Source organism: Ylistrum balloti, unplaced genomic scaffold (assembly GCF_031769215.1).
Source record: "Ylistrum balloti isolate Yb309-2 unplaced genomic scaffold, AGI_CSIRO_Ybal_v1 Utg371478, whole genome shotgun sequence".
Taxonomy (NCBI): Eukaryota; Metazoa; Mollusca; class Bivalvia; order Pectinida; family Pectinidae; genus Ylistrum; species Ylistrum balloti.
In genome coordinates this window covers 85,323-108,736 of record NW_026782768.1, presented here as the reverse complement: position 1 = coordinate 108,736, position 23,414 = coordinate 85,323, and the positions used below count along the sequence as shown (strand labels likewise).

Genomic DNA, 23,414 nt, shown 5'->3' with positions numbered 1-23,414 from the left:
AGAAATGCTTCACATCAGTTACTGTAAGGTGATGCAGCATTTGTAGGAAAGTCGAAGAAATTCAGTTTTAAATATGTTTCTGTGATAGTTTTATTGTAACTTGTATATATGTAAGCATAAATATATATATAAACAGTAATTTTATTTTTGTTACGCAATACAAAATTGTAAAATAAAAGAATTTCTTGTTTTCTTCTTCATCCATTTATCAGATGTCATTTTCATGAAATCTGTTTCATTTATCTCTTGGTGCAAAACTCTTTTGGAAAAAGATATATTTCAAAAACTAGAAGGAAAAAAAACACCCTTAACAGAGATTCTTTGTCAGTTGAATTACTATGGAAAAGCGCCATGCTGTTTACACTTCTGTCATAAAATCTTCTAATTTATAGACAATATTGGGTGGTCAGGTGACGCAGTGGTAATACACTTACTTTTCACCTAGGCACCTGTGCTTCAATTTCCCAAATGAACATGAAAAGTATGGGATCACCTGCCTGACTACATAGGTTTACCCCAACAGTAAGACTGTACTTCACTCCAGGCCAACAAGAGTGAATAAAGTAAGTTGGAATAACACTTCATGTACTTCACTGCAGGCCAACAAGAGTGAATAAATAAGTTGGAATAACTCCTCATGTACTTCACTCCAGGCCAACAAGAGTGAATAATGTAAGTTGGAATAACACTTAATGTACTTCATTCCAGGCCAACAAGAGTGAATAAAGTAAGTTGGAATAACTCCTCATGTACTTCACTCCAGGCCAACAAGCGTGAATAAAGTAATTACACTTTATGTACTTCAAACCAGGCCAACAAGAATGAATAAAGTAATTTGTTTACAATCATTCTAAAATAGATAAGTTTAATAAACAATATTGTATTAAAGACAACAGAAAAACACAAACATGATTTTTGTTTTTATTTTTTTTTCTCAAAATTTTTTTCCATTTTATACTAAATACACATCAACAAAACTTAAAAGAATGATCAATATGGTTTATATATTATACTTCACATTATCCATAATTAACAAATGAATCAAAAAAATAAATAAGACATGGTAATAGGTAAGAAAGAGACTACAATATCCAACTATACATTAGAAACAGGACATCGCTCTGTCACTCTCTCAAGGTGAAAAAGGTTTTATAAAAGTCCAGACAGTACAGTATTTTTCTAGGAGACAAAAAAGAATAATATAGAGAAGATGAAAATTGACAAATGAAAGGAAAATACAAATAGTCTTCATCAATTATTGTCGCTAAAGTGACTTATTATCCCCACAGCAACTTATTGTCCCCACAGAGACTTATTGTCACTACTCCAACTCATTGTCCCTACAGAGACTTATTGTCACTTTATTATCCCCACAATGACTTATTGTCCCCACAGAGACTTAATGTCGACACAGCAACTTATTGTCCCTACAGCGACTTATTACCCCTGCAACAATTCATCGTTACCACAGCGACTCGCTGTCCTCACAGCAACATCACACAAATTCCTAACTCACATTCCATACATATTAGAGTATATATGGGCTGTGGGTTGGGAATTCATTCCAAGTCCCTGTGATTTTATCTGTAATAAAATCCCACCAGATGTGTAGCTCTTCAAAATGGAGTGGACTGGATATATATATTAGATATATTCTTACTGTATGACCTGTATATTGTACACGCTGATTTCAACATGTGACACTCTTTGTATTTAATTCACCGTGTGGGCATATTAATAATCGTGGGACGACAGCAACATGCCCTCATTATAAAAACAAAGGACATGTGGTCAACCATATCTATATCTGTTTGTATGACTGACTCATGATAAAATCTATACAAGTTTGATAACAAGTCATCATTTACCAAAAAAAACATGATAAACAAATATAACTTACTTATACCTACTTAGTACCTAAATATGTCAAACAATGTCTTATACTTAACCTTTTGAATGACCCATGCTCAAAAAATCCTAAAACTGTTTCGTAAAAGTGGTAACAGTGATATATAATTTCTTTCTCTTTAAAGAAAATACAGGAAAAAAAATCCATTACCTCTCTAACATTATGGAGCCATGTCACTAAAAAAAAATAGCTGCATTCAGCCTTAGATCAAAAATATCAAACAGCTTTGCTTAAAAATGATTTGAAAAAACCCCCCACTGTTGTTGCACTTCTTTGGCATCGACAGAATCACCAAATTTTGATTATTTCTGGTTTTTAAGTATTTAGGTACTAAGCAGATGAATCAAAAACAACAGTCATTCAATTAAATCAATGATCACCACACACCAATAGAAAAGGATATTAATGGACGATAACAATGTCTTAAAAACATACCACCAAAGCTCTTATAAACAAACTCGATTAAAGCCAGGAATTTATATAGCATGGTGATAAAGGTACTACTAGCATTGGTGGAGAAATAATCAAATGTAATGATTAAGATCAATTTGATTTCAAATATTTCACATGTCAATTTTTTTATTTACTATTTTAAAATGGATAGCAAATTTTGTTATCTGCTTTGGATAAACATTTGACATTTTTCATTAAAAATGTTCAGAAACCAATCACACTACTATATGTGAGTTTATTACTGACTTTATTTGTCTTAACAAACATACAAAAAATCTCACTAAAATGGCACCAAGTTGATAATCTACCAATCGCTCATCCTTTATACTCCAGGGGTTACAATCACTTTCGTTCTGCACCCCTGGAACTATCCTTCATACTCCAGGGGTTACAATCACTTTCGTTCTGCACCCCTGGAACCATCCTTCATACTCCTGGGGTTACAATCACTTTCGTTCTGCACCCCTGGAACCATCCTTCATACCCCAGGGGTTACAATCACTTTCGCTCTCTGCACCCCTGGAACCATCCTCCATACTCCAGGGGCTACGATCACTTTCACTTTCTACACCCCTGGAACCATCCTCGATACTCCAGAGGTTACGATCACTTTCTCTCTCTGTACCTCTGGAACCATCCTCCATACCCCAGTGGTTACACTCACTTTCACTCTCTACACCCTTGGAACCATCCTCCATACTCCAGGGGTTACAATCACTTTCACTCTGTATCCCTGGCACCATCCTCGATACGCAAGGGGTTACAATCACTTTCACTCTCTGAGGGCAAAAGTGATTGCAACCTCTGGAGTATGGCAGATGCAATTAACAATGACTTTAATAAAATACTGAATTAAAGGGAAAATGTGTATCAAAAACCTAATATCACTGCACATCTGAATGTTCATGATCACTGTTAAATGGTTTGTCATCATAACAAAAACATTTACAGATAAAACTGGTTTTGTTTTGTGTTTATCTTTAACGTTATACCTGTCAGATATTTCAAATGTTACTGAAGTTACTAGGGATTGATGCACTAGGACAGACCGTGCAATCTTGGTTGTTTTTGCATTTAAGAAGCCAGGTGGCAAATTAAATTTGAATACCTATATACAGGGGCCAGATGTCTTAGTAAAATCAGTCCAAGTAAAATTAATTGGATAATACACAGGATGTCCTTAAGGGCACAAGGGTACAAGGGATTTCTTTCACGTCTCAATGTTCTACATATTTTATTCTCCCAGCAGACCTGTTCTTGGCAAACTTTATGCTTTCTGGACTTATTGTCCAGTGATCCTACTGAATGTGAATCTACGGTTTATGTTGCTTTCTGGACTTATTGTCCAGTGATCCTACTGAATGTGAATCAATGGTTTATGTTGCTTTCTGGGCTTACTGTCCAGTGATCCTACTGAATGCGAATCTATGGTTTATGTTGCTTTCTGGGCTTATTGTCCAGTGATCCTACTGAATGTGAATCTATGGTTTATGTTGCTTTCTGGGCTTATTGTCCAGTGATCCTACTGAATGTGAATCTATGGTTTATGTTGCTTTCTGGGCTTATTGTCCAGTGATCCTACTGAATGCGAATCTATGGTTTATGTTGCTTTCTGGACTTATTGTCCAGTGATCCTACTGAATGTGAATCTATGGTTTATGTTGCTTTCTGGGCTTATTGTCCAGTGATCCTACTGAATGTGAATCAATGGTTTATGTAGCTTTCTGGACTTATTGTCCAGTGATCCTACTGAATGTGAATCAATGGTTTATGTTGCTTTCTGGGCTTATTGTCCAGTGATCCTACTGAATGTGAATCAATGGTTTATGTTGCTTTCTGGGCTTATTGTCCAGTGATCCTACTGAATGTGAATCAATGGTTTATGTTGCTTTCTGGACTTATTGTCCTGTAACACTTGTAATCCCACTCCCTAATTTTGACTCAGATGTTGTTTGTTACGTGCTGGCCTTCTGGATTCATTTCTCAATAAAAATGGTGATACAATCTTAGAATGTAAGTTTCTTTCTATAAGTTAATTACTATTGTGAAACATGATGAAAGGAAAACATTAGTTTGTTTTAACTACAGTGAATAAAATGTTCAAAAGAAAAATAAAAAAACTCTACAGGGGTATGTATATGGCACTATAAAATGTGTCACGTGAAAATTCCAAATAAATCACACAAAATACGGAAAAAATATTTAACAGGACAAACATTTTGGCATTTTATCATAGCTTTAGGTTTTTACTATAGGTGTCAATCTGTGTTTAGTAACTTAACACAGGGTCTTGTGTACTGGATTATATATCAACTGATTATGACATCACTATAATTAGTTGTTTGAAGCTGTAACATATTGCCATGCCTGTCAGATGATAATACTCTTAAATAGCCGCTATTTGATGAACTGTAGATGCAATAGGAAATTCTTCAGTGCTTAAAAGTTTCTATATGACTCCAAAACTTGTAATTACTGATTTTCTTTACACAAAAGTCTGGAATTATGACCAGCTGTGCATTTCTTCGTCTGACAAATAGGAATAATCAATAATAAATATCAGAATCAAGTTTCAAAAGTTTAGAACAATAGAATAAACATAATAGTTTTGATTATATAATCTGTATTACATAGTCTTATCACAGGTCCCTGTGTCATATCATCTATCACAAGTCCCTGTGTCATATCATAATCACAAGTCCCTGTGTCATATCATAATCACAAGTCCCTGTGTCATATTATCTTATCACAAGTCCCTGTGTCATATAATCTTATCACAAGTTCCTGTGTCATATGATCTTAATCACAAGTCCCTGTGTCATATAATCTTATGACAAGTCCCTGTGTCATATAATCTTATGACAAGTCCCTATGTCATATCATCTTAATCACAAGTCCCTGTGTCATATAATCTTATCACAATTCCCTGTGTCATATGATCTTAATCACAAGTCCCTGTGTCATATAATCTTATTACAAGTCCCTGTGAAATGTCATTCTGACCAATAATATAACATGAATTTCATCAAAGACGGGTAAAAAAATCGCTATAAATAACTATTTATCACTAGTATCATAATTTCTGGAATGTCAACCTATCAAATAATTTTCTTTATTAAAAAAAAATCTGAAGTGATACTCATCAATTTGTGAACATCACAGTCACAGATTATTCTTTTGGAAATTGTCAACTGAAAACTTTTTTCATAGCAAACATTTTAGACTAACTTGAAAGAAAAGAAAATTTACTTGATTTTTTTCATATATAATTTTCTGATTTCTTTTATTTCATACAGTATCAAGAACCACATTGAATTTCATTGAGTTAATGAAAATTTATAGAAACATCTTATTAAAAAAAAGATAAATTAGATACACACAATAGGTAGCAAGAGAACATGACCATGATATCAGTCCGAGTACAAAGTACCTACAGGTACAAATTAACTACACCTACAAACTTTTCACTGCTCTAATTGATCATCACTTCCAAGAAGAAAAAATGTTTAGTTTATTGTTGAAGTTTTAATAAGATTTTTATCATCTAATCACAGATATGTGAAGATTTAGAATCTAACAACACCTAATACATATATATACTGATATTTTATACTAAATCTGACAATGTTAGCTTAGCCTTGCAGAAGACTTAATCACATCCATCTCACATTTACACTAACAATAATCACACCATTATAACCAGTGGTCCAACTACATCAACTACACCATTACTGACTTGTAATGAGGTCAGCGTGTTATTTTATAGACCCTGTAAACACACTACCAACTGATAGGCAGTGAAGGTTAATAAGACATACCTAAAAAACATGACACGTATCAAGTTTTACAATAGTAAGTATTCATACTGAAATGATTTGTGTCACCATACAGTTTCTGAGACGGGCAACATCAGAAGTAAGTTGAGTAATGGGTGTAATACAAAGAGCAGCATGGTCATGTGACATCTCTTCACCAATCACATACCAGGATTCTGGCAGTCATACATTCTATGTATGAGATATATATATATATTGATTGTACGTTGACTGTATTAATGATTACATAAATTAATATAATTTCTTTCGCACTACGTATACATTCAAAGAAAAAACATTCAATTACTTCAAATAGTTTGACACCCAAACAAACATGAACCTGGCACGTCCATTTGAAGGTGTTGTTTCATACAAACATAACAACAATTCCAGTATATCTCAAACACTTCACATTTTTACCATTCCTCTTCAACACCGCAAGCATTAGTTTACTTATGGCAAGATATCCAGCTTGTCTGTAAGTTTGATAGGCTGATTTTCCATGCAGGATTCAGGTTCCCATTGCTTTCTGTAAGAGCATATCCATGTGAATTCGTGTCCCATGGGCTGAAATATCTAACACCACTTATCTTGAGGACAAATATCTTAAGCCATGCTCAATGAGCACAAACATTCCTGAATTCAAACATTAGATGATATTGTACAAGACGGAGTCCTCACCTGCTGTCAACCATCACTTCCCGAGTCCACGCTTCATGGTGCCCAACACCCCTTCCCTGAGTCCAAGCTTACATAAACTGGAGTCAAATGTTTGTTTATCGCACTGTGGACTTAGAACACACTTTAAATTTCTAAAAAGTCTTTGAGTAGTGTCTGTCTTCTTTTCTCAGCTATGTCCATTTGGTTTTCCAAATCCTACAAGTAAAACAGAACAATGAAAAACACGAATCCTGTCGCCTAGGAAACATCTAGTAACAAGAACATCACAGAAGCTGATGAATACTCCCTGCAAATGACTTTAATGGACACAAAATTTAATCAAAGGGCAATAATTCTGTAATTAAGAAGTCACAGCCCCAATAATTTTGGTATACTGCACATTCTCTTAGTATGACTAATGTATACACTAAGTTTCTAAACACCTAAATTATGCATGAGAGAATTATGGTTCTTGTACCCTGTACTTCTCCTTAGTGAGATCTATCTACCTTCTGAAGTTTCTTGTTAATACCTCTTGTAATTTTTGTGAGATGCTTCAGACAAAGTTATGACGGACCAACAGACGGACAACTTTATGCTCTCCCTTCAATGAGCATAACTAGACATACTTGAGGCCTACATCGTTTCAGTGCACAATTGAACACAACAAGAGACTGAGGCATAGTAAGCAAGAGAGGATCAGTTTGTAAAAAAAAATACTGATTGCTTTGAATGAGAGATTTTAACACTTACCCCTCTATCAGTTATTTCAGCACGTTCAATTTTCCAAGACAGATTCTCCACCTCTGCCTCTAACTGGGCTTGCTGATATTCAAACTGAAAAGAAAAAAACTATAAAATTCATACCACATAAAACCTGAAAAATTAAATTCTGGTTTTCATCCCCATGGAAACCAATGTCCATAAATTAAGTCTACAAAATAATACTGAATTCCTGTTGAAAATTTTGAAACTGAATTTTTTTTTCTACACTAAAAAGGGACGGCACAACAACATAGATAACCACATGTTAATATGTAGATTGTATCACTTTATAATCAAACATTTGAATACCATCAAAATAAACAATTAACTGCTATTATGATTTTCAAACAAACTATTTATTATCATAGATCAGGTTGTTAAGTGGAGCTGTTGGATTACAGCGGACACTCAATAATCTAGACAACTTTGCTCTCTGCCAAAAATGTCTGGATGAGAATTTTCCAGACTGAAGAGTTCAGTCAAGTGATCAATATATCCAGCATTAATTTCTTTGATTACACGATAATAAAGCTGTCTAAATGATGCTGTGGTTTTTCAGAATGTCTATATAGTATTAACTCTGAAAAGTTGTATCGAATGAAGTCCAGTATTGCAGACTATTCATTGAATACCTGCTCGGGATCAACAGTAATGTTTTACAAAACAAATCTTTAATAACCATGCTTTTTGAATACCATATGCCTTGATAATTATCCAAAGAGGAAGACAATTTGTTGTCGTCTAGGAGTATTCTACACTCATGCTTTATTGGGTTGGTCAGAATGACCGCACGATTAACACATACATATAAATATATATTCACATTTGAGACTTGTAAATTTTAATATAATGAAATACTGCCATTTGAAATATGAAAACATTTTTTTCTCTCCATTCACTTTCATAAGAATCAATTGACTGCTAACAAGGACATCTGTGTCGTGTCTATTTGCGTTAGTTATGTGGAAATATTGAGGGACGATGACCCCATTGTTAAAAGTCTGATCAAGTTTTTTTTTATAATTCATATCCAGCGTTAATTACAATTTTCCCCTATTCTATCTCATGAACACTTTACGTTTAAATGTTATATCTAGGTTACTATCAACGAAGATGTGCATTACACAGGGAGTAACAACATTTCTCTCTGTATAAAATTTTCTATGTAACCACATATTAAATAATCCAGGAATCATTGCCAAATTTTCGAAAACAAGACCAGAGCAAGACTGGTATTTTCCTTCGATTAATTCACTTTGTCCTGTGTAGAAGTACTGTTTACTCTGACAGGAGTTCAACAGGTGAATGCATCACATGATGATCCGACAGCAGTTGTAATGACTAAACAGTGCCCTGCAGTAACCTATCCACCTCTAACACAGTTGACTGAACACAATTTCCTACACATTGTAACAAAAAAAGTCAAGACTATAGACTTGATATTACTATGAAAAGTCCATTCCCTTCCTTAAAAATAGTTCTGGAACTAAAATTAGAATTTCTGGACAGTTGATTGCAAATTTACATTACCGAAATTTGTTCCGAAAAATTTCCTTACATAGTTTTCCCTACTATCAATAACTCGATTATTGCAGGTCCACTGTACACGAAAATGACTGAAATGTTCAAATTGATAAACAACAACAAAACATTTTATACATCTGCATTTAAACACATTATAAATATTCATTAGAGTGAACAGTCGAGTCTTAAGAAAAAGAATATGTGCTGTATGTACTTACAAGCTGTTTCCTGGCTGTTTTTTCCATGTAGTATGCGTAGGGATATGTATACTGGAGAGTGTAACGACACTGTCAATGATAAAAGTATTCATTTATTGAACAGACTATACGCCCACTATTGCAACCTTTTAGCCTAAGATCGAAGTTTTAATAAATATTGATTAACAGGTGATGTTTGTGGGATAAATTGTTTTCTGTGTTTATCAATCAAGAAAGTACTGTTCTGAAATTCTAAAGTGAACTGCTTTTCTGGTCTACGACAAGGGTTAAGATATTTCATGGAGATAGTGAAAGCTACTTAATAAGCACTTTCCTGTTTCTGCCAGACTGGTTGAAAAGAAATGAGGCTGATCCATCTCAATATCTGACAGGAATCTGCTGACTTATACTGATTCAATCATAGTTCTTTCAAAGAGGGCTTCCTTAGTTGGTCACAGTACATTTTTCAGTTTGTCAAAGTACATTTTTCAGTATGTCATAATACATTTTTCAGTTTATCACAGTACATTTTTCAGTATGTCATAATACATTTTTCAGTTTGTCAAAGTACATTTTTCAGTATGTCATAATACATTTTTCAGTTTATCACAGTACATCTTGTACATTTTGCATAATCAGTGAAACTATAAAAATATACTCTTCTTCAGATAATTATTTCAGTCTCATTATAAAAACATTATCTAGGCTACATATTTGATGTAAAATTTTACAAATTAAAATAAATGCTGAATTGATCTTGTATTTTTAGTAAATGGTATGGTTACCTCCCTTGAAGTGATTTTTTTTGTTTACATACCTTTCTGAGCAGGACTGCAGCATCAAGGAGGTACTGCCAGTCAATCCAAGTGCCTGAATTGTTCATGACTTTCTCCTGGATACGAGTTGTTATCTTAGACAGTGTTTGTTCCTCCAACTTCAGACTCTTGGCATGATTCTCATACTGTATATACATAGTAAAGGAGGAGAAAGAATGGTGAAAATGAAAAATTTAATTATTTTTTCATCGTTGGTTTCAAATGAAAGTCGCTAATTTTTAAGTAATTAGCATTAATTTCTTGATTTCCTTATCATGATGAACAAAAAATGTCTACACAATCTTGAAATTTTCTTATACTTCAAATTCTTCAACTTAAGTTGACAACATTCTCTTAACAAATAAAATATAAAAATGAAAAATGTTACCCGTTCAAAGTAGAAGAGGTACTTCTTTAAGGCTTCCCTGGCTTGAGCATGAACTGACTCGTTTGCAATGTTAGGATTTTCTTTGTATCGACTACACTCATAATATTCACTTCCATGGGTTCTCCAATCTGAAAATGATGACCAAATCATTGATCTAAGGGATTTAGATTAACCACAGTTAGGTGGAGAGAAATTATCATAAATGTTTGCTAGTCTCTATCTGTGTAGTATTGGTCGGTCAGTAGCAATACACCCATGTTTACTGAATGTGTATTACATCTGCCAAGGTAACACAGCCTTGTAAATGCACCGAGTTGACAAAACGTTCTACGGCTAATATTCACGAAGTGTGCTTTGTGGCCTTTCTCAAGGCCTATGTATCAATGGTATCAAGAACTCTGTCACAACACAATTCCATACAAAAATTGCTGAAAATGACCATAATGTCAAAATTATCATATATATTATCTATCTTTATTAACCTGGAGCAGATTTGAATACTTTTATTTAAAGTTAAGCATCAACAGTTCTCTCCCCTAAAGAAACTGCAAAGGATGCATTCCTCCGACAAAATCAATGTTAATCTGGTCAAATTTATCGACAAATGAAATACCAAGCAATAAACTACTGACCTCCTAAACACATCCAGCAGAAGTCATTTTTGCATTTCGTACATTGCTGTAAAAATAAAACAGAAATGACACATTTAAAATATTCAATATGACAATCTGTCGTTAATCACATGGTATATTTTAAGAGGTGTTTTGCTCCAAATCATAATTTAAATCCAATTTCTGAAATGTATCTCTGGCAAGTAAAATAGACAAGTAAAATAACATATTTTCCCTATCAAGTTATCTATGAAATAGTAAAGATAATTTTTTTATTAATTAATGCCAATTTCGTTTTTTTTTTCTTTTTATAAAATCAGTGTCAGTATCAGTATCTAGTATTCTAAGTATCGAGTATTCTAAGTATCTAGTATTCTAAGTATCTAGTATTCTAAGTATCTAAACCATGTGAATAATATACATATAACAGTCTCATTTGATTTACTATAAGGAGAAAGACCTACCCGTCCAATGCTGTTCTATGGTAAGTCATGCAAGACTTACCCAGGTTATTTTTTTTTAGGATAGATTTTTTATAATGCAATCATCTACGACAAACAACTAGAAAATGTCTGAGAGATATGAATGACTCCAATCTTTACAAATTTGTATCAATGTCTAAAAAATTCTATAAATAGTAACAGTGACCTTAACCTTTGGACCATGTTCCAAGATCACAGTTGTGTTTGGAAGCATCAGATGACAATGATATGTAACAAGACAATACAGGAAGGGACTGGCAGGGGTCACATGACAGGCCATCCCCACTACCTCTCAACCAATCATATAATGGTCAGGGCATAAAAATCTATATAAGGAACACTCACCAGAACAATGGTGACAGGTTTAATAACTTACCACATGATTACAGCCTCCATTTTTCTCGATACAAACATGACATTTTGGACACTACAAAACAGAGAAGACCATTTTCTTAAAGCAGCAAAAAATTTTTAACGGATTACATGGCAATCGTCCTCCACATTCCAGGGTCATGGTCATTTATAATGTGAAGAGATAACTTAACCTTTAACCCTAACACTTGGGGTTTTAAGATACAATGCATTAGGTCTACATTATACTGAGGATTAAATAGTACTGTCAGTAGTGATTTTGTCTGAATTTATCCACAAATTCAACACTAAAACTGAAGAAATCTCAACATACACAGATATAAAATAATAAAATGTGTAAATCTCATGTCTGCCAAAGCACATCCAGTCCTGCAATAAAATTCAACTCAAACTTATTTACTCTGGAGAAGAAGAAGTATTCCCTAGATGAAGACTATATATATTAAATGATATGCCAAGCTCCATCATGTTTGTTGGGGAAAATGAACTTGTGGCTTCAAAGGATGAAAAAGTACTTAGCAAATTCTTACTGAAATCAACATCAGCCTATAATGATGCAAAATAGGTTAAACCTTTTGCATGTGATGATAAACGTTTCAGGGGAAATCCCCCTTTCAATTTGCAATTTCCCAGCTATACTGAAGTTAACTGGAGTGTTGTTATCTCTATGTATACTGTAAATTAATCGCGAGTTGAATTGAGATAACGTAAGTAGCCCCTAATAGCGGAATGTATACATTATACGTCTATGTATGTTTTTTCCACAATAAGTAATAAACAAGAAAACTGTTAATTACATTTAAAATACCTGATATATACTACTCAGAACAAGGCATATGACAAAGAGTTCATTATAATCAGGTCAAATCCAAATGACCAATGAAGGACTGAGATGAAGATTTGAATTGACAATAGAAAGCTACAAAAGCAAAGCATGGTTTGAAATGCCTCTTGTGTAATATGTTCGAACGGAACTGTGTCGTATGTGACACTGATCCTTGTAAGTTCATTGTGCAGTATTAAAAACATAAAAATAAACAAAATGTTTTCTCAGAATTTCAAGGTTTTTAGAACACACTTACATCTTTAGTGTGAGCACTAATGTAATTGGCCGTTTCTGAGTCGTCAGCACATTTGGTAAGCCACTTCCTAATGGTGGCACAGTCTGTCGGGGCATGGTATTCGATGCCACATCCAAAGCTGAATCCAAAAGCATTGTGGTTGATTTATTTATGTTACAAGACATAAGATTGTTTAATCATTCCTTAAGTACCAAATGATACAGTTAATAAACTTCCTTTCATGTTTCATTATGAAATCCAATTCATGAAAATCAATAATCACACATTAAGACAAGGAAGATAGTAATTACATTAGGTCTGTAATATTGTAAATAGTTACATTTTTCACAAACGACACTTAGTCTAGTTCCTTAACAAACATTCCTGAATTACCACCTAATTATTTCAATCCTGTACTCACCAAAATATGGTTTTACATTCCTGAATTACCACCTTATTATTTCAATCCTGTACTCATCAAAATTTGGTTTTACTTTCCTGAATTACCACCTAATTATTTCAATCCTGTACTCACCAAAATATGGTTTTACACTGAGCGCAGTCAACCTTTTTAGACCTTGTATCTTTGGCTCTCACAACATTGGAACAATTTGGCCCGGGGCAGAATCTCAGCTGTGGATGTGTCTGTCAAAATAGATATTAAATCAAAATAGGAATACTAAATTAAAGATTCCTTAGGTTTTTACCACATAATGTGTGACTTGGAGCAAGTTCACTTGTCCCAGCGATATCTGCATGTAAACTTTGATTCTTGCATTATAATACACATACATAATTTCAGCTGGAGTTTCCGCTAACACAAAGGGACTCCAGAAAAAACATCAAGTTCATCAGGGAATTCATAACAACATCATGTTTCTGGTTATGAAAATTGACCGATACTCTATTCTTTCAGCGTAAAGATAAGTTCACATCGTAAAAAAGGAATTTTTACAGTGTAAACAACCTTACTATAAAATGTTGGGTTTGGTTTGTCTAAAGAATGAACATAGAAACTGCTTATTGGCCGGGTTGCACATAGTGCAAATTCGGGTTATAGTATGGTGAATGTCGGGCGGGCGGGGAAAAGGGGTACCAGTTTTGTAGAATCAACTCCTCCTAGATTTTTTGACGTAGAAGCTTGAAACTTAGAAGGATGTTTATATATATGTTGAAGATGTGCACTTCCTATTATGGATTCATTCCGGACATACTCAACAAATGGAACACCCTTAAGTGTCTTATAAATACCATATAACATTGCACTCATCCCGCGAACCAGCCAATTGTGGCTTTGCCCCATTTTTTTTATACTTACATTGACAAGATCCAGGAAAGAAAGTTTGGTGTACTTGTCACGGAGTTCGGGTTTGGACAGGGATCGACAAAGGAAATCCTCTGGTACTAAGATGTGGCAGTTGTTTTCCATGCACTCAATACCTGTGTGTTAAATCTTTTATGATCACTTTTCAATGATAAAGACTATGATATAACTTTCAAACACTCAATACATTTTTGAAACAAAAGTAAACATTATTCATCCTCAATGAAATTACGATGAATCTTTATTTTCCTCAGCATGAAGAAAATATTAACAGCAGGATATGATGACATAAAAACTGCTGAAAATCGTCAGTGAAACACTCAACTACAGCCATACAACAAAATCATTAATAATTTACTTATAACTTATTAAGTCATTGAATGGTTCTATATCTGAACTATTTACATGAAAATTATGAAAATTTTAACTTGATTTTTTCATTGAAATTACAGCCTAGTGGGACTGCATATCCCTGCACTGTGGTTGTCTGCATATCATATTCTTAGCTTATTTTCTAGAAGCCATTTTAGCGGGTTATTTTAATGAGGGCACTTGACAATATGCTTCAGTGTGATAGCACTATAAATTTTGTTTCAGCTCCACACTACCACAAAGATGCTTATACGTACATATCGCAGCCTCAAAAAAACTTATCTATTCAACACATGCTCACTTATCACACTCACTTATCACGAACACACTGGGTTGCTATCGCTAAATGACCCTAGCTCTTGATTGGCTGTTAAGCAATATAAACCAAGAAGCCATTTTGAACAAGAGGCTAAACAGGCCTGTATCACTCACATTGATGTTGAATCAATTAACAGTGATATAATAATCATATGGTCTGTGACTAGAACTTGTAGAGAAAAATTCTTTACAAAATTTGAAATATTTGACCCCTGTGACCTTGAAAGTATGCCAAGATCATTTATATGAAGACCTACTGGTGAAATATTTGGACTCTTTGTATTCTGGAACCTGATGTAACCCCTTGTTGGATCTTTCTAACTTTACGTTACCTGATGTAACCCCCTTGTTGGATCTATCTAACTTTATGTTACCTGATGTAACCCCTTGTTGGATCTATCTAACTTTACATTACCTGATGTAACCCCTTGTTGGATCTATCTAACTTTACGTTACCTGATGTAACCCCTTGTTGGATCTATCTAACTTTACGTTACCTGATGTAACCCCTTGTTGGATCTATCTAACTTTACGTTACCTGATGTAACCCCTTGGTTGGATCTATCTAACTTTACGTTACCTGATGTAACCACTTGTTGGATCTTTCTAACTTTATGTTACCTGATGTAACCCCTTGGTTGGATCTATCTAACTTTACGTTACCTGATGTAACCCCTTGGTTGGATCTATCTAACTTTATGTTACCTGATGTAACCCCTTGTTGGATCTATCTAACTTTACGTTACCTGATGTAACTCCTTGTTGAATCTGAACTTGGAAGTAGCTGTCCCAGCATTCCCTACAGAACACATGACCACAGCTAAGGTGACAGAAATGATCAGCTGTCAGCTTTTTATAACATACAGAACATGTGTTCTGTAGCCCAAGTGGTGCACTCTGTTCAACAGGAAAATAACACAATCAGATTAGAACAAAATAATTGTAAGTAAAATCAATCTTTTAATACCTCCTTCAGGCCATGACACAACAAATGATCGACATATATAACATCAGGATATTGTACTTATTTTTGTATGCCAGAAGAGCTCCTTACATTTCCTGTTTTCAATAAATAAATGTAAAGTTAAAAGAACTTTGATATGGAGGTCATCAAACAAAAAAAGTATGATACACTGACTGTAACCTGTATGATACACTGACTGTAATCTGTATGATACACTGACAGTAATCTGTATGATACACTGACTGTAATCTGTATGATACATGGACTGTAACCTGTATGATACACTGACTGTAACCTGTATGATACACTGACTGTAATCTGTATGATACACTGACTGTAACCTGTATGATACACTGACAGTAACCTGTATGATACACTTACTGTAATCTGTATGATACACTGACTGTAATCTGTATGATACATGGACTGTAATCTGTATGATACACTGACAGAGTAATCTGTATGATACACTGACTGTAACCTGTATGATACACTTACTGTAACCTGTATGATACACTGACTGCAACCTGTATGATACACTGACAGAGTAACATGTATGATACACTGACTGTAATCTGTATGATACACTGACAGTAATCTGTATGATACACTGACTGTAATCTGTATGATACATGGACTGCAACCTGTATGATACACTGACTGTAACCTGTATGATACACTGACTGTAATCTGTATGATACACTGACTGTAACCTGTATGATACACTGACTGTAACCTGTATGATACACTGACTGTAATCTGTATGATACACTGACAGAGTAATCTGTATGATACACTGACTGTAATCTGTATGATACATGGACTGTAATCTGTATGATACACTGACAGAGTAATCTGTATGATACACTGACTGTAACCTGTATGATACACTTACTGTAACCTGTATGATACACTGACTGCAACCTGTATGATACACTGACAGAGTAACATGTATGATACACTGACTGTAACCTGTATGATACACTGACAGAGTAACCTGTATGATACACTGACTGTAACCTGTATGATACACTGACAGAGTAACCTGTATGATACACTGACTGTAACCTGTATGATACACTGACAGAGTAATCTGTATGATACACTGACTGTAACCTGTATGATACACTTACTGTAACCTGTATGATACACTGACTGTAACCTGTATGATACACTGACAGAGTAACCTGTATGATACACTGACTGTAACCTGTATGATACACTGACTGTAACCTGTATGATACACTGACAGAGTAACCTGTATGATACACTGACTGTAACCTGTATGATACACTGACTGTAACCTGTATGATACACTTCCTGTAACCTGTATGATACACTGACTGTAATCTGTATGATACACTGACAGAGTAACCTGTATGATACACTGACTGTAACCTGTATGATACACTGACAGAGTAACCTGTATGATACACTGACTGTAACCTGTATGATACACTGACAGAGTAACCTGTATGATACACTGACTGTAATCTGTATGATACACTGACAGAGTAACCTGTATGATACACTGACTGTAACCTGTATGATACACTGACTGTAACCTGTATGATACACTGGCTGTAATCTGTATGATACACTGACTGTAACCTGTATGATACACTGGCTGTACTCTGTATGATACACTGACTGTAATCTGTATGATACACTGGCTGTAATCTGTATGATACACTGGCTGTAATCTGTATGATACACTGACTGTAACCTGTATGATACACTGACTGTAACCTGTATGATACGCTGACTGTAACCTGTATGATACACTGACAAAGTAACCTGTATGATACACTGACTGTAACCTGTATGATACACTGACAGAGTAACCTGTATGATACACTGACAGAGTAACCTGTATGATACACTGACAGAGTAACCTGTATGATACACTGACTGTAACCTGTATGATACATTTACCGTAATCTGTGATGTCTGGATATAATTACAAGATAATCAATCTACTATAGAGGTGAATTTTACGTTCAGTAAGTTTAATAAACTATAAAATTACCTTGTATTTGACAGCTGGTGTAATTTTGGAATCCACAAGGAATTTAGCAGGATCTCTCTTGTATCTGTAAAAGGAAGCTAATCAATGTAACTCTAGAAGAAAATTGATATTATGGGTCACACACTCATTGTAACTCTAATGGAAGATGGTGTAATATAATGTATATGTGGGTCACACACTCATTGTAACTCTAATGGAAGATGGTGTAATATAATGTATATGTGGGTCACACACTCATTGTAATTCTAATGGAAGATGGTGTAATATAATGTATATGTGGGTCACACACTCATTGTAACTCTAAAGGAAGATGGTGTAATATAATGTATATGTGGGTCACACACTCATTGTAACTCTAATGGAAGATGGTGTAATATAATGTATATGTGGGTCACACACTCATTGTAACTCTAAAGGGAGATGGTGTAATATAATGTATATGTGGGTCACACACTCATTGTAACTCTAAAGGAAGATGGTGTAATATAATGTATATGTGGGTCACACACTCATTGTAACTCTAATGGAAGATGGTGTAATATAATGTATATGTGGGTCACACACTCATTGTAACTCTAAAGGAAGATAGTGTAATATAATGTATATGTGGGTCACACACTCATTGTAACTCTAAAGGAAGATAGTGTAATATAATGTATATGTGGGTCACACACTCATTGTAACTCTAAAGGAAGATAGTGTAATATAATGTATATGTGGGTTACACACTCATTGTAACTCTAAAAGAAGATAGTGTAATATAATGTATATGTGGGTTACACACTCATTGTAACTCTAAAGGAAGATGGTGTAATATAATGTATATGTGGGTCACACACTCATTGTAACTCTAATGGAAGATGGTGTAATATAATGTATACTTCTGTAACTCTAAAAGAAATCAATATTATTTAAACACTCAATATAATGTTAGAGATATTGGTAATATAACATATACAGTAAATATCACTCCAGAAGGTATTGATGATTTAATATAATATAATACACACACTCAATGTAACTAAAAAATTTTATAATATAATTGATGCAATCGATATTCCCATTTCCGATTACCAATATTCCTGTTTTCTGCGGTATTATGTCACATAAGCTACAGTATAACTCTCTGACACCATCATCATCAACATTTCACTTGATAAATATCTAGATCACATACTGAACACCCCAACATATCCATCATACAATATCTCCAGATTCTAACAACATACGCCAACAAGCTTCATTGTTTTTTGCTCAGTTTCTCCTTAAGTACATATATACAGTATGTCTTAATTCATAGATTACATCAACTTTACCTTTTGGTGTATTTTGGGGACAAATACAAATACAAAACAAGCGAGAGGCCCAAGGGCCTTAATGGTCACCTGTGTCACAATGGTTCTTGTAACACGTCATAGAAATGATTTTGTTAAAAAGAGTTATATAACTTTAACTATATTGTATACATAATACAAATCTAAATTGTGTATACATTACCTGCTGTCCCAAGCTAAAGCTTCTAACCAAGTTTGAATTAAAAGAAATTTCACTCAAGATTTGAATTTTCCTGCATAAAATCTTCCATTCAGGAACAGTAGAATGTCTTTGAAATTTCAGCCAATTTGACCCACTTTTAACACTGCCCATTAGCCCCTGGGAGTTCGTCATGGTCGATATGTGCCAATTTGACCCACTTTTAACACTGCCTATCAGCCCCTGGGAGTTTGTCAAGGTTGATATGTGCATCTCATTAAACTGTCTTCTTAAAATAATAATTCTATCCAGGTTTGAACTATTTCCAATAGAAAATAAACAAATAATGTTAAAAATTGTGATTTTCCTATAAAAATTATACAAAACTTTACCCCCTCTCCAATGGGAAATGTGACACCCTGGGGTCATGAAATTTATAATGTTGGTAAAGCATGTGAAGGCCTTTCCATCCATGTAGAGAACTTGATTCTACCATACCTGGGATTTGAGAAGAAGATTTTTGAAGTTTCAATTAATTTGACACTTTTTGGCCCTGCCCCTCAGGCCCCTTGGGGTTGGGGACCATATAATTTACAAGTTTGGTGCACCATAAGCCATGGAAGATATTTGAAAAATTTCATTGAAATTGGTTCAGGAGTTTTCCAGAAGAAGTAAAAATGATAAAGTTTATGACACAAGACAAAATGGGATCGCAATAAAAAAAAACAGAATTTGAGAAATAACAGAAATGCAGTTGTTTTTGGGGTAAAAGTGTATATTTGAGTTCATTTTGACAATCACAAAACTTTCATTTCAGGTTTTACAATGTATCAATATCTATGGTGTTTACACAATTATCATTAATCAAGAAAAAATTGTTATTTTGGAGGAGGAGGAGGAGGAGGAGGAGGAGGAAGAAGAGAAGGAAGAAGAGGAGGAGGAAGGTAGAGTAAAATTTCATTTATTTTGGTTTTGCTTGAAAATGCTGATACTGTCAATCAGGGATCAATAAGAGATATATAATTAGCATAATTCTTCTTAAATATCAAATTCTTTAACTGTCTAGACAGAGTAAAATACCAGAAGACGTCAAATTAGAATCTTTGACCATTCTTTGATTTTATATGTGACCAGAAAATTCCAGGTCATACTAAGGTCAGAAGTTATTTTAAGTGTAAACTACTTTGTTTTCACCTTTCCATAATTAATTCTTTCTTCCAATGATGGACTTGGAGCAGCATTTTGGCTAGATGCGGATCCACCTAAAAATATAAGAACAATGACATTAATTATAACCAATGGCTAGATGTGGATTTACTTAAAAAAGCAAGAACAAAGACATTAGTTATAACCAATGGCTAGATGTGGATTTACCCTAAAAACACAAGAACAATGACAGTTATTATAACCAATGGCTAGAGATGGATTTACCCTAAAAACACAAGAACAATGACAGTTATTATAACCAATGGCTAGATGTGGATTTACCTAAAAACACAAGAACAATGACAGCTTTGCAGTTCCTTAAGTATATAAAGATAACAGGCAGTATCATTTGCCAGATGGTAAGTGTCCTTGTTTCCAAGAATATTACATAAATTTGATGTATCAATTATCAATTTTGGAGATGATGACAGTGAACTCATTCAAATGACTGTTTCATGAATTTAATGATCTTGGACAAATGATGTTGTGTATTGTTTAGAATTTACCTTAAGATAGCTACATAGAACTTCTACATCCTCATTGAGCAATCTTTCAACATCTTCAACTTTCAACAGTTCATATTCAAAATATTCTGGATCATCTGTTTTTTTTGGCCTGTCAATGTCAAGGTCGTCTGTGTCGTTGTCATAGTAACCACAAAAATCCTCATCATCTTCGTCCATATGATCGGATTGATCATAGTCAGAATCGTTATCTGAATCCTGACTTTTCATCTCCACAGACATTTCTGTCTCCCTGGCTGTCTGAAGTACTCTACACCACCAGATCCACTGAAACAGGAACATTAAACATACACTTATAATCTACTGACTGGAACATCTTGGCTTCAAATTAAACCAGATTATAGACCTAAGGAAAGAGTTTCTGATAATTCTGTCAAGTTGACAGCTTTTATTAAGAAATTATTCATTTAAAAAATCTATTTGCAAAATGGTTTTAATTTACAATATCCATGATCAATCTATATGCGAGTTAAGAGTCCTGAACTGGTAGAATATTTTTGGGACTTTCAGAATTTCTAGAAATAAATATACTTAAATTTGATATTGCAGGACCCATTATTTTATAAACAAGTTGAAAAGATTCATGAAAACAAATTGAAGATTGTCACTGCAATATGAACATTGACAAATTTATTAACATTCAATATATTCAAACAGTTGAATATCATGTTTAAAAAAATGTATATGAATATGCTAGAAACTAACTGAGTGGATGTTAATTAAACTGATATTCATTCATTTCAAATACAAATTGTACTTAATAAAAGAACATCCAAGAAAGGTGTCAAATCTCTCTCTTTCCTGATATAATTATATACAAGAAGGTGTTATTTTTTAATACCTGGAGTACAGTGGGTTGGGAGAAGAGGGGAGAGGAAGGGAGTAGGGGTTGCTGCTGTGTTGGATAATAACTCCACAAAGCAAAATAAGTCTTTCTTGTTTATTCTTTAGAAGATTAAATCTCAAATATCATCATATCAATCAGTGTGCAATACAATTTATCCAGAACAACACATATATACAATTCCTTGAAATCCTTAAGTCTGGTACAACTTCTATAATTCTGTATGTACCCTTATTAATGGATGATGGGAAATACTATCCAGATGGAAGCCTTTTGGAGAGACCAGGTGAAAAATGAAGTACATATGTTATGTATTTGTAAATGGTTGTTTCATCATCCTTTTCCTTAGACTATCTAAAACATAATCACTTGAGACTAATGGTGCTTCCTATTCAAGAAATGTTTTATGAAATCAAAACAGGAAAAAGTTTCATGTCAAATATTAACATCCTCTTTGACATATGATAATGACATCACGATTGTATAAATAACCACGTGTATCGACACACCTATAAGTGCATGAAAGTCCGGATAATGATGTAACAATATTGACCAGCAATGTCCAAAACCCACAAAAAAAAATCAAGATTATTGCATAATTATATGCTTAGAAACAAGAGAATTGGAACAAGGGAAGTATATACGTAATGCACATTTGGGAATTAAGAAGCCAAACAATACATTTTGGTCAAAAGACAAGTGATCTTGGTTGATCAGCTGGTTCATCAATTAGGAAAGTGCAATTTTACGGACATATCTCTTGCGAACCAATAAAGAAAATGGCCCACATCCAAAGTTCGATCAGCACAATAAAATAATCCTGTATACTGTGATTACAGATAAAATATTTAGTGACGTTTCAATTTTGGTACCCATTATCTGCGTATTTTTTCGTACAGTCGAGTGTAGTACACGTGATTGAGTCCATATTTTCTCATCAAAAAGATTACACTATACGAAAATTTTGCATGATGGGAATAGACCTAATTAAGTAAACTCTGATACATAAATATACATTTATTGTTAAAAGAAAATGACCTGCTCATAGCAACATGGCATGCGTAATATTTTAGCGAAGACCCCATGGGCATTATGAATAACACTTTACCAATAAATCCGATATATATTCAGGTATATTTGGCAAAAATCGACACACTAAATATTGAGTTACCTTTTCTAGGCCGAGAATGTCCACTATAATGTTGAAAAATTAAGATTAACAAAACCAATCACACCACTGTCAAATAATAACAAACAGACAAAGATTTCCTTCCAAAACGGATGTGACGTCTTTAGAAATTTTCCAGC

At 34.0% G+C, this 23,414-nt stretch overlaps 2 protein-coding genes across 2 annotated transcripts; both read right to left on the bottom strand.

The window, feature by feature from the left end:
* Positions 1–1,360: 1,360 nt before the first annotated feature.
* On the bottom strand, positions 1,361–23,365 carry LOC132562667 (potential E3 ubiquitin-protein ligase ariadne-2-like). The gene is made up of 15 exons (XM_060227421.1): positions 23,278–23,365; positions 21,245–21,529; positions 20,727–20,794; positions 18,060–18,123; positions 15,813–15,963; positions 14,371–14,492; positions 13,588–13,697; positions 13,074–13,191; positions 11,996–12,046; positions 11,159–11,204; positions 10,527–10,654; positions 10,141–10,284; positions 9,345–9,413; positions 7,591–7,674; positions 1,361–7,053 (listed from the first exon to the last, which is right to left on the bottom strand). The coding sequence occupies exons 2-15, from the start codon at positions 21,482–21,484 to the stop codon at positions 6,982–6,984; spliced, it is 1,467 nt and encodes a 488-aa protein (XP_060083404.1). The 5' UTR covers positions 21,485–21,529; positions 23,278–23,365; the 3' UTR covers positions 1,361–6,981.
* LOC132562674 (uncharacterized) lies at positions 16,230–16,850 on the bottom strand (the record flags this gene model as incomplete). Its single annotated transcript, XM_060227430.1, has 2 exons — positions 16,623–16,850; positions 16,230–16,376 (listed from the first exon to the last, which is right to left on the bottom strand). Coding segments are annotated over exons 1-2 (375 nt in total), but the record flags the coding sequence as incomplete, so codon positions are not given.
* Positions 23,366–23,414: the final 49 nt, after the last annotated feature.

What these genes read in the sequence shown, in the direction of transcription:
- LOC132562667 (XM_060227421.1), bottom strand. Translation starts at nt 21,484, where the DNA reads ATGTCTGTGGAGATGAAAAGTCAGGATTCAGATAACGATTCTGACTAT. An exon ending in TCAACAAGGAGTTACATCAG is followed by an intron (nt 14,493 to 15,812) that starts GTAACGTAAAGT and finishes TTTAACACACAG; the next exon opens with GTATTGAGTGCATGGAAAAC. An exon ending in AAACAGCCAGGAAACAGCTT is followed by an intron (nt 7,675 to 9,344) that starts GTAAGTACATAC and finishes TTTTCTTTTCAG; the next exon opens with TTTGAATATCAGCAAGCCCA.